The 13,068-nt window shown below is 39.2% G+C and overlaps 1 protein-coding gene across 16 annotated transcripts in view; it reads right to left on the bottom strand.

Annotated features, from left to right (window-relative positions):
* FIP1L1 (factor interacting with PAPOLA and CPSF1) overlaps positions 1-6,992 on the bottom strand; it is an 81,520-nt gene extending 74,528 nt beyond the window's left edge. For 7 of the 16 annotated variants that reach the window (XM_047090993.1, XM_047090994.1, XM_047090999.1 and 4 more), the window contains exons 1-3: positions 6,734-6,992; positions 5,536-5,580; positions 5,393-5,432 (exon numbers count right to left, since the gene is read on the bottom strand). In XM_047090993.1, coding sequence (XP_046946949.1) covers positions 5,393-5,432; positions 5,536-5,580; positions 6,734-6,818 — 170 coding nt within the window. In that variant the 5' untranslated portion in view covers positions 6,819-6,992. The remainder of the gene's footprint in view (positions 1-5,392; positions 5,433-5,535; positions 5,581-6,733) is intronic. The other 9 variants (XM_047091006.1, XM_047091000.1, XM_047091003.1 and 6 more) reach the window with 3 other exon arrangements.
* Between the last annotated feature and the right edge of the window lie 6,076 nt (positions 6,993-13,068).

Below are 13,068 nucleotides of genomic sequence, written 5' to 3'. Positions count from 1 at the left end.
CCACTCACAGTCTGTCTCTGTCTCTCTCAAAAGTAAACAAACATTTAAGAAGAAACAAATCACACTGAGTATAAAAAAAATTAAAGGACATTCATTCAATCAAAAAATAGGCTTCAAGGATTGTAACCAAGAACCAATACTAACAAAATTAATGGAATAAAGATTAGCTCATAAAAAAAGGTATTTAATTATGAATCTGTAGCATTATCCATTGATTCTTCACCAATTAAAAAGCAGTATGAAGAAATTTTCAATTACTTTCATAACTATAAGCTACACAAATCAACTTTGTGAGTAACTGAGATTAGGGTTAGGAACTGGGTTGGACCAAATTTCAAAACTGAATGATTAAATTTCACATGATATAGCAATGAGTGAAAAAAAAGTCTTCCAATAAAGGGGATATTTTTAAGTGAGGAAATATAATTTCAGCATCCCTTAAGGTAGTTCTATTTCTATGTCTTACTTCTTCCCTTCATTCACTTTTTAACAAGTGCATACGTACCTCCTTTTATCATGCTTGGCTCCATTACACCTCACTTTACTGCACTTCCCAGATAAATTTTTTACAAACTGAGGTTTGTGGCAACACTGTGTCACCCAGCAGTGCAATTTTTCCAATAGCATTTGCTTACCTTGTGTCTCTGTCACATTTTGGTGAGTCTGGTAATATTTTACACTTTTTCACTATTGTATTTATTATGGTGGTCTGTGATCAGTGCTCCTTGATGTTACTATTATAATTGTTTTGGGGAGCTATGAATCACAACCACTTAAGATGGTGAACTTAATAAATATTTTGTGTGTTCTAACCACTCTACTGACCAACCATCACCTCTTCTTTCTCTCCTGCTCCTTAGGCTGCCTATTCCCTGAACCACAACAATATCCACACTAGGTCAATTTACAATCCTCTAATGGCCTCTAAGTGTCCAAGTGAAAGAGTCCACAGATCTCTCACTTTAATTCAAAAGCTAGAAATGATTAAGCTTAGCAGGAAGGCATATCAAAGACCAAAACCTAGGCCTCTGCCACTGGTTGGCAAAGGTGTGAACACAAAAGAAAAATTCTTGAAGAAGATTAAAAGAGCTAAACTCTAGTGAAGCCACAAATGATAAGCAAGTAAAAATACCTTACTGCTGATATAAAGTGTGAGTGGTCTGGGCAGAAGACCAAACCAGCCACAACATTCCCTTAAGCCAAAGGCTAATCCAGGGCAAAGCCCTTATAACTTTCTTCAATTCTGTAAAGGTTGACAGAGGTGAGGAAGCTGCAAGAAAAAAGTTCAAAGCTAACAGAGGTTGGTTCGTGAGGTTTAAGGAAAGAAGCCATCTCCGTAACGTAAAGTGCAAGGCAAGGCAGCAAGTGCTGATACAGAAGCTGCAGCAAGTTACCCAGAAGGTCTCACTCAGATAATTCATAAAGGTGGCTACACTAAACAGATTTGCAATGTAGATAAAACAGCCTCCTATTAGAAGAAGATGCCATCTGGGACTTCCACAGCTCAAGAAAAGTCAAGGCCTGGCTTCAAAGTTTCAAAGGACAGGCTGACTCTTTTCTTGTTAGGGGCTAATGCAGCTGGTGACTTATGCTCATTTACCATTCTGAAATCCTAGGGCCCTTACGAATTATGCTAAATCCACTCTGCCTGTGCTCTGCCCTAAAAGTGGAACAACAAAGTCTGGATGACAGCACATCTGTTGACAACATGGTTTACTGAATATTTTAAGCCACTGTTGAGACTACTGCTCAGGAAAAAAGATTCCTTTCAAAATATTACTGCCCATCGACAATGTGCCTGGTCACTCAAGAGCTCTCTGTTGGAGACACACAAGGAGATTAATGTTTCCATGCCCCATAACAAATATCCATTCTGCAGCCCATGGATCAAGGAGTCATTTGACTTTCAAGTCTTATTACTGAAGAAACACATTTCATAAGCATATAGTTGTCAGAGACCATGATTCCAGTTGTCTGGAAGATCTGGGCAAAATAATCTGAATACATTCTGGCAAGGATTCATGATTCGAGATGCCATGAAAAACATCCATCCATTATGAATGGATAAAGAAGATGTAGTGTGTATATATACATATATATACATATATACGTATATATATATGTGTATATACACAACACACACACACACACACACACAATGGAGTATTACTCGGCAATCAAACAGAATGAAATCTTGCCATTTGCAACTACGTGGATGGAACTAGAGGGTATTATGCTAAGAGAAATTAGTCAGAGAAAGACAAATATCATATGATTTAATTCATATGAGGACTTTAAGACACAAAACAGATGGGGGCACCTGGGTGGCTCAGTCAGTTACGATACGAAACAGATGAACATAAGGGAAGGAAAATAATACAAAAATAGGAATGGCGACAAAACATAAGACACTCTTAAATACGCAGAACAGAGTTACTGGAGGGGTTGTGGCAGGGGAGATGGGCTAAATGGGTAAGAGACATTAAGGAATGTACCCCTGAAATCATTGTTGTACTATATGCTAACTAACTTGGATGTAAACTTTAAAAATTAAAAATAAATAAGAAAAAAAAAAGAAAAAAAACAAAAAATAAAAAAACATTCTTCCATTGAATGGATAAGGAAGACATGGTGTGTATATATATATATATATATATCCATACATACACACAATGGAGTATTACTCGACAATCAAAAAGAATGAAATCTTGCCATTTGCAACTACGTGGAAGGAACTAGAGAATATTATGCTAAGTGAAATTAGTCAGAGAAAAACAAGTATATGACTTTACTCATGTGAGAAATTTAAGACACAAAACAGATGAACATAAGGGAAGCAAAAATAATATAAAAACATAAGAGACAAATATCTAGAGAACAAAAAGAGCACTACTAGAGGGGTTGTGGGAGGGGGGATGGGCTAAATGGATAAGGGGCATTAAGGAATATACTCCTGAAATCACTGTTGCACTATATGCTAACTTGGATGTAAATTAAAAAAATAAATTAAAAAAAAAATCCATCCATGATTCATGGGGAGAGGTCCAAATATCAAATATGAAGAGGAGTTTGGAAGTTGATTCCGAGCCTCGTGGATGACTGGGAGGGGTTCAGGACTTCAGTGGAGGAAGTCACTGCATACGTGGTGGAAATAACAAGAGAACTAGAATGAGAAGTGGGGCCTGACGATGTGACAGAATTGCTGCAATCTCAGGACAAAACATGAACAGACGAGGGGCTGCTTCTCATGGATGAGCAAAGAAAGTGGTTTCTTGAGACGGAATCTACTCTTGGTGAAGACAGTGTGAAGATTGTGGAAATGACAGAAAAGGAGTTAGAATATAGAATATTACATAAACTTAGCTGATAAAGCAGCAGCGTCTGAGAGGATTGACTTCAATTTGGAAAGAAGTTCTACTATCAAAATGCTAACAAACAGCATCATGTGCTACCGAGAAGTCGTTCGTGAAAGGAAAAGTCCGTGCATGTGGCAGAGGTCATTGTCTTATACTGCCACAGCCACCTCAACCTTCAGCCGCCACCACCCTGATCAGTCAGCAGAGTTCAATTTCAAAGACTCTCCAACCAGCAAAAACGTTATGACTTGCCAAAAGCTCAGATGATGGTTAGGATTTTTTTTTAGCATAAAAATAGTTTTTAATTAAGGTACGTATATTGTCTTTTAGGCATAGTACCATCGCACTTAAGAGACTACAGTATAGTGGCGCCCTGGGTGGCTCAGTCAGTTGAGTGTCCAACTTCCACTCAGGTAATGATCTCGAAGTTTGTGAGCTTGAGCCCTGCATCAGGCTTGCTGCTGTCAGAGCAGAGCCCACTTTGGATCTTCTGTCCCTATCTCTGCCTTCCTCTTTCTCTCTCAAAAAAAGTTGAAACTATTAAAAAAAAAAGAGAGAGAGACAACATTACAAACATAACTTTTATAGGCACCAGGAAACCAAAAAATTCATCTGACTCACTTTATTGGAGTGGTGTGGAACTGAACCCACAGTATCTCCAAGGTATAACCCTGCCAGCTTGAAACAGAATTCATATGCCACACAAACCATCCGTTTAAAGCAATCAACGGAATGACTTTTCACGTTTACAAAATAGTGCAACCATTACAACTACCTAATTCCAGGACATTCTCATCACCCCAAAAAGAAACACTGCGTATATTAATAGTCACTACCCATTTTCCCCGACCTCGGTCCTGCCAACCACTCTATGCATTTACCTATTCTCTACTTTTAATATAAACAGAATCATACAATATGTAGTCCTTGGGGACTGGCTTCTTTAAATTAGCATAATGTTCTCTAGATTCATCCATGTTGTTACAGGTATCAGCACTTCATTTTTCACTGCTATATAGTATTCCACTGTATGAATATACCATATTTTGTCCATCCATTCATCATTTGATGGGCACTTATATCCATTTTTTGGCTATTATAAATAACGCTGCTGTGAACATTCATGTACAAGTTTTTGTGTGGATATGTATCATTTTTCTAAAGCATCTATGTAGAACTGCAATTCTTGGATCATATAGTAACTGTGCTTAGCCTTTTAAGGAACTGCCTGTTCTCCAAAGTAGCCGAACCTTTTTACAGTTCCACGATCAGTGTATGAGAGTTCCAATTTCTGCATGTCCTCACCAACACCTGTTACTTTCTTTTTGAGTACAGCCATCCTAGCGGGCGTAAAATGGTATTTTCTCTACTTTTTAAAACCAAATAATCTTTCAAAGCTCTTTTTTTTAACCATGCCTTCATTATGGGACATCAAGGCATTGATACTACATTTGATCAGTAATGTAAGCATGTCGACGGACTCCCATGTGTGAGTTGTTTTGAAATTTGGAGAAGTTTCAAGCTGATTTTACATGTTCTATAAACGACAGTCATGTATTTCTAGTAGTCTAACAAAGGGAATCAATCTTATAACAAATTCATTAAATATCTGACTTTACATATTTTAAAACATGGAAATGATAACCAAAGTGCACTACACCATCAAAGGTATTGTGAAACTAGTAATTTAAAGGATTCTTTTTTTTTTATCAAAAACATTTTTTAAAGTTTTTTCTTATTAGTCTAATGGTTATAATCGTATATTCCACTTCTGAACTCACTTAAGAGTACAAAGTACTTAATAGTGAAGAGTATTCAAACCCTTACCTCAAACACTTTGTCCCCTACGCTACTAGCAAATAAACACAGAACTGATTAGGTCCTGAAATAGAAAATTCTAACGGAATCAACGCCTGTGAACTTTAAGTCAGTATGCTGTAATTAAGCCAAAGACTATCAAATAAATTTGACAATGTGTTGACAGAACCACTGTTACCACACAATCTGCAGAAGTATCGACAACAAGTTCCACTAACCTGGCATTTTCTTCTTCTGGCCTTTCAACTTCATTTTCATCTACCAAAAAAAATACATAAATAAATAAATAAAATTAACAAACAAACCACTCTTAAAGAAACCAGTATTATGAAAATCTGAAGTGATCATCACAAGCACTAACCTAGGTCCTTTGCCAAATCACTGTGCACATGCACGTCCCATGGGCCTATAAGCACATCCAAAGTTAGATCACCTTATAATGACTTAACAAGATATGTCTTTTATGAAAAAAAAAATGACTTTACTTTTATAAAAGTAAGCTTAATTTAAGAGGCATTAAAAATTTCTAGATCTTTGTTAAGGAAACCCTACACATTTACATTCCAAAGAATATTACTAATGCTGAATCTTGCCACCAAAGACAATTTTACAGGTTTGTCAAAGCCACAGCATCAAGGAGCTGCATGGTGCTCAAACGTGCACTTTTACTATACTAAAGAATACATATTTTAGGTAAGGAATAAATAATTAACTTTCAAATCTTGTTATCATTAACAGACAAGAGACTGTGACTTAATGAAAAGTTAAAAGCTAGATGTCAAGTCCCTTTCAAGAGGGAAGTACAAAGTGCACTGAACTTATTTTTGGGAAAAAAGATATATACGAGATAACTGAAAACTATAAGGCTAAGGGACATGAGATACTTGTAATGATGTGGGTTAAAGAGCAGTCTCTTAAAAAAGAAAAACTTCACCTTAATACAGGAGACATTCGGGGTTTTCTTTATGGGCCATAATGTATTCCATCTCTTTCTCTCTCTCTCTCTTTTAATTAATTATTTTTAAAGCACGACTTTCAGACAAGGAGGTACCCTTGCAGGTGCATTCCATACAAACTGACCATCAAGAAACAAGACGTTAGTTTTACAGCATCAACTTTATTTAGCTATTATTACAGAAAGACTGTTTCTGAAAGAAAGGGACAGGGAGGGCATCCTACAGCCAAGGGGCAAGAACAGACACACCAACAGAGCTCAGAATCGAGATAGAACAGTAGGGGAAAGAGCGCGGAAGCGAGGCGGCCGGGAATCCCCGGCGGGGAGGACCGGGAGACGGGGTCCGGCCCGGTGCCCAGCCCCCGGCCCAGCCCGGCGGCCGCGGGGTGGCTGCGTGATGGGGGCGTGGGCTGGGCGGGAGGAGGCTGGGGGCGGGGAGGCGGGAACGCGCACGCCGCACTCGGCCTAACTCTCAGGCCGGAGGAGGCTCCGTACCAGAGGCCCCAGGGGCGGCATGAGGGGCCCAGGACGCCGGCCGTTGACGGGCCGGGAGGACAGGCCTGAGAGAACCCGGGAGTGAGAGAAGGGACAGGAAGTTCCGTACCGCCATAGAGCCACTCTTCCTCCTCATCCCCTCCGGTCCCGCCGCTCAGCTCCGACACTAGGCGCTCGACCTCGCCGGCCGACATGGCCGCCCCGAGCACAACTTAAAGGCGGCGATCAACAGCCCCCTCCAACCCCTTCCCAGCCTCGCTGCCCGGGGGCGCGAGAGGGGCGCGAACCCGCCGGCGAGCAAACGAAGAAAGCGCGAGACTCAAATCCAGGAAAGGCGGCCGCGGCGTTCAGCCTGCAAACAAGACGACTCCGGCGGCGATCCGCCTGCGCAGGCGCAGCAGCAGCCCCAGCGCGCGGCGTCTTTAGGAGGCTTCGCTTCCGCGGCGCCGGCCACCTGGACCTGGTTGCGCATGCGCGCCGTGGTTGGCCCCGCCCCTGTGGAATCCCGTTTTGCCTTTTTAGCGTGGCCTTCTCCCTTGGCGTCCTGCGTCGGGGAGGGTTCCCCTCCCCCACCCTTTCCTCTGATAAGCTGCCTATGCCGGCCAGCGTACTCTTGTTCCCTTGTCCTTTAACGCTTTCTTTCTCAACTTTTTTGTCTGTGTTTTAATCTTATTAAAGGCCTTGTTTCGTTCTTCACATGTTGTATCACTCGACACAGAATTGTTACCTTATCACTCGTTTCTCATTAGAGAGGAAAACAATGCCTACTTTGTTGAATATTTAATTTTAACAGCGAACGAAAGCCGAGCTCTTGAATGAATAATGCATTCTCTTTGTTAAAATAAAACGTTACACATAAGGTCGAAGACCCCCCCTCATCCACTACCGTCCTTTGCACAAGTATCCCTCGTTTTCTGTTTGGTGTGAATCCTCGGATTTTCTATATGTTTACTTCACGTGTATTGTTTTGGTGGAAGAACCTGAGATTAACGAATCTTAAAGGGTGCGATACTGTGTATCATTCTGCGGATTGCTTTTTTTTTTTAATTTTTATGAAGTGTCTTGGAGATCCTTCCCATGTTAGTATACATCAAACTATATCCATTTTTAAGTGCTTCCCAATATTCCATAGCATGACTATCACAAAATGTATATAGCTATTTCCCTAGTGGTGTACATTTAGATTGGTTTCAACTTTTCACTTTAACCACCCTCCCTAAAAACACTACAAACGTTTACAAAAGCCTTGTAAATGACTTCTTGCAGATTTTTACAAGTATTCTCCAAGATCATAATGTTCAGTTTTTTAGTAAATAATGCCACATCATCAGGCTACTTTGAACACATCTTTTAAGGAGAAGGTCATCTATGATGGGTCGAAATTAGTGTTCTAGTTCTTAACTATAACTACTTAGTTGCATGACCTCAGGTAATTAACCTTTCTTTGCTTCAGTTTTCTCCTCTACAAAATGGGAAAGCTGCATTTATGGTCTCTAAGGTTTCTTTTGGTCCAAAAGTTTTCAAATAGGACACTCAGTTTTCAACAGGAAGTCATTCTAGTTTACAAATCAATCATGGGTTTACTTGCTGTCTGGTCAATAAATATTGTTCTTCATTTAACACTTATTGAATATCTGCTGTTTAAGAACTTGGAAAACAAAAATATGAATAAAGCATAGTCCATGCTCTTAAAATGCTATCAATTTATTAAGAAAGTCAGAAGTGTCTTAATTAGTTCCCCTACAAGGGAAAAAAGATGGATATGCTTTAATAGAAACACAAATGAAATGTTTACATCCCAACAATGCCACACCATCTCCCCTTATTTAAACAAATCATGTGGTTTTAATCTCCCCTTACCTTTGAAGACTCAAAGGCTATTCCCAGTCTCCCTTATCTGTTTAGGATAATCCCTTGCAGACTTCTAAACTCTGTTGAGGTATCAATGTTGAGGCCAACATTGTGATATCTTTCCTGAATCCCACTTTATTTCCTTCCCTTTCTTTGTTCTATAAATATATTTATGGAGGGTCTACCAAGTGCCAGAGACTCTTCTAGGCTATGCAGATTCAGCAAGGAGTAAAACAAGGTCCTTCCTCTTGGTGAAGCTTTCATTCTAATGAAGGAAGACAGACAATAAATATATAAATGTACAGCTTTGTCAAGTTGTGATAAGGATTATAAAGAAGACTAAGCAGGATAGGGGGACCTAGAGCAGAGTGATGAAGAGGGATTAGGTGCAATTTTATAATAAGAGATCAGGGAAAGCTATTCTAATAACGTGACATAAGAATAGAGAGCTGAATGGAGGAAAGAAGTAAGCCCTTGTGGACTTCTGGGTGAAGCCCTATCTGACTGAGAGAATAGGAATTGCAAAGGCCCTGAAGCAGAAGTGTGCTTGGTGCATTCAAGGAACCCAAAATGAAATGGAATGGAGGGAGTAAGAAAGAGGATAGAGATGAGATCAGAGTTATTGGAAGGTGGGTAGAGCAGAGCTAATTACACCCTTCTAGACTCTATGCTGCTTCTATGGCATGTGTCTATCACATCCTACGGTAATTACATCTACCTTCCTAGAACTCTTCACTAGATGAAGTCCTTCCTCAAACAGGGCATCTTCTTACATGCCACTTATTCATGAGATGGTGCCCAGCACTTAGATCTTGGCCTCTACTGACAGTAATGGAATGACAATTTTACAGTCTGCTTAGGAATATCTTGGGGCGCCTGGGTGGCTCAGTCGGTTAAGCGTCAGACTTCAGCTCAGGTCACGATCTCACGGTCCGTGAGTTCGAGCCCCGCGTCGGGCTCTGGGCTGATGGCTCAGAGCCTGGAGCCTGTTTCAGATTCTGTGTCTCCCTCTCTCTCTGACCCTCCCCCGTTCATGCTCTGTCTCTCTCTGTCTCAAAAATAAACGTTAAAAATAAATAAATAAATAAATAAATAAATAAATAAATAAAACGTTAAAAAATTTTTTAAAAAGGAATATCTTAAGGCAGTCACTCATAGTCCTGTCTATTTACTATTCCATGAGTCTATAATGAACTTTGGTGCTTTCATGGAAGAACCAACTGCCTTCTGCCATGGATTGTCTTTCTCCTTTTGGCTGCCTAAAATAAGCTTGTCTTTCAAGATGCTACTTAAACTGAACTGAAGAGTTGATGAATAATAACTGAGGCATCAGAATTGCCTTTACAGTGGAGGTAGCATTTCAGCTAAGCTTTGAAAATAAAGATTTTCACAGCAGAGAAGCCCATAAATCACTAATAACCACTCATAAAAGGCCTCTTCCTTCCTTCCTTTTATACTGAGTTCCTTGCCTGGATAAGCTTCTTTATCTCCCGACTCACCAGCAGAGTTTAAAGATAGGTAATTTGAAGACATGATATAAACTTAAGACTTCTTCAAACTACAATACTCTATATGTTCTGATTATATTTGTTTTCCATCTTATCATTGTGTGTGTCTGTGTATGGGTGTGTGTGTGTGTGTGTGTGTGTGTGTGTGTGTGTGCAGTTTGTTGGTTCTTAGGAAAAAAAAACCCAAAATAACTAAGCATCAGTTTAAATATATCTCTCTTTGGGAAGTACTGAAAGGGATTGCTTAATAGATGATGATTAAAATGACGGCAAGAGGTAAAAATCAAATAAAAGTGCCTTGCTCAATATCTAGTAGATAGCAAGTACTCATTAATGTGCTTTGCATGAATATGGCATTTAGGCCTGACTGTGTTATTCACTGCCAACTTTAGTTACGTCCCTTAAATCTCAATGTTCTTCAGTTTCCTCATCAGTAAATTGATATATTAAAATATCAAATTACACCTGCATCCTGGAAGGCTAACAAAGCTAAAGTGAGGGTTCAAATGTCAATGCATGTGACAAGTTAGAGGCAAGATGGTGGTATGCTATGGTTTAGGCCTTTTGTCCTTTGAACAACCCGAATCACTGCACATATGTAGACTGCAGTTTGTTTCTTTCTAGATACTTCCTTTATAGGTACTTCAATGGGGAGTTAAGCACCAATTATCCATCTTCCTCTGCATTCTGACGTATTTTAATACTAATTTTTATATTGCTATTTGTTTCTGGAAAATTGTTTCATCTCCTATTCAGCTCTATACTGTTGTGTAAACTGCACGCTCCCTAAGGATGAGAACAATTTTTTTTTATTTCTGTCTTCACCAGATAAGTGCTTAGTAAACCCTTAAGCCAAACGTTGATCATCCATGTGGAGGGCTTAGAAATGAGGCAAAAGGAGATATGTTTGATTTTGTGAGGAATAATAATTGCTAATTATGCTGAACAAAGAAGTACAAATCACATTGAAATAAAGTAAATCTAATTATCTTCAAGCATGTAATTTCAGCAGGAATTCTTTTGACTCCACCGTAATATCTGAGAGCAAGAAATGGATTTTTCCTGGATTCTCTTCTCTTTTCTGTCTACCTTGTCTCCCAAGGTCATTTCCTCCAGTCCCATGACTTTTAATACTGTCTATGTGATATATGTCACTGACAGCCAATGACTCCCAGTTTTGCTTCTGCAGTCTCAACTTGTCCTTGAGCTCACTCTGATGTTTCACTGATGCCTTCCTTGATATTGAGTAAGCATGTCAAACTTATGCCAAAAACAGAACCTGTGAGTTGCCCTCCCAAACCTCTCCTGTCCCACTCCCATACTCCCTCTATCAGTAATCATTATCCAACGTTGTTCCAGCCAAAACTCAACGAATTACCCTTGATTCCTCTCCTTCCCTTACGAATCCCTCTCATACCGAGGAAAACCTGTTAGCAAGGCCCATTAGTTCTTCCTGTAAAATATATCCCAAATCTGTCTAATTCCCTCCATCTCCATTGCCACACTGCATTTTGAGTAACACAAACCCTTCAATAGCTTCCTGTTACACAAAAAATCCAAACTTTCAGTATCCAAAAATGCAGTATACAATGGTATAGACAATGGAATGTAATCCTGCCTTAGAAAGGAAGAAAATTCTGACTCATATGTTAGATGAACCTTGATGATATTATGCTAAGTGAAATAAGCCAGTCACAAAAAGACAAATACTGTATGATTTCATTTATATAAGATATCTAGAATAGTAAACTTACGGAAATAGAAAGTAGAATTGTGGTTGCCAGTGGGAAGGGGCAATGGGGAGTTCTTGTTTAATGGACATAAAGCTTCAGTTTTGCAAGATAAAACAGTTCTGGAGTCTGGTTTTACAACATTGTGCAAATAATTTACTGAACTGTGTACTTAAAAATGGTTAAATGGTAAATTTTATGTATTTTGTCACAATTAAACAAATAAACAAACAAACAAATACATGTCCTGACTGAACTCAGTGCATTTATTCCCCAATCTGCTTCTCTTCTGGTTTTCCGAATCTCAGTGACCACTACTTAGCAGTCATCCAGCCAGGAAACTGGGTGTGAACCTGGAATCCTCCCTCTATCTCATTCTCTTTGTCAATCTTCATAACATCTTTTTATATACCCCATTCTGTCTAGCCGCTTTGTTGGTATCCTTACCTGTTCTCACCCAGAGTTGTTTCTGTGACTGTTTTCTTTTCTTTTTTTTTAGTATGAAATTTATTGTCAAATTGTTTTCCATACAACACCCAGTGCTCATCCCAACAGGTGCCCTCCTCAATACCCATCACCTGCTGTGACTGTTTTCTAAATAATCTCCCTGTCCTAAATCTTATCACTCAAACTGTTTTCCATTTAGAATTCTTTCCCCCCTAAAACTCCAGATGTGAACAAACTATATCCACTCCTAACAACCCTTTAACTGTACTCAATTGGCTGCTACTATTTAGAATCAAAAGTAAGACTCACTCTGATCTTGTCCCTTTTTTCTAGTTCCTAGCTCCTGTTTCAGCTTGGGCCTCTCTTCATACAATACACTCCAGCTATACAAAACTGTGTGTATTTCCAGAGAATGTGTTGTATGGTTTCATGTCTCTATACCTTTGTCCATGCAGTCTCTGCTTGGGACTGCCAGGAATGCTCCTCCCCATCCTGTCCACCTGGTGAACACCTGGTTTTCTTTGAAGACAACTCAAAACTCATGTCTTATATGCAACTTCTTCTGACCACTTCCTTTTTTCCTTAATGCAATCAAAATTTATTTTTCCTCCTTTGTAACTCTTATCCATTAAAAAAAAAATTGCTTCTGTAACTGTATTGCATTTGCTTTCTTTACATGTGGGGGTCTTTTTATTTCAGATTCTTTTGAAGGCAAGGCTGTGCCTTATTTCTATTTATATGATCAATGCTTAACACAGTGTATCAAATACTGTACATGTCCACTAAAAGTTCGTTGACTATATCATTTATTATATGGATATGAATTGAACACTTATTCGTCATTTAATCAACATTTATTAAATACATGTTATTTTCTAGTGTTGGATATCCCAGGCCTTTAAGTGTAT

This window comes from Lynx rufus, unplaced genomic scaffold, assembly GCF_022079265.1.
Source record: "Lynx rufus isolate CCGP_SWC_20201006 ecotype Redwood Valley unplaced genomic scaffold, mLynRuf1.p SCAF_3, whole genome shotgun sequence".
NCBI lineage: Eukaryota > Metazoa > Chordata > Mammalia > Carnivora > Felidae > Lynx > Lynx rufus.
Note: the sequence above shows the minus strand (reverse complement) of the source record. Positions and strands in the feature narration are given on the sequence as shown.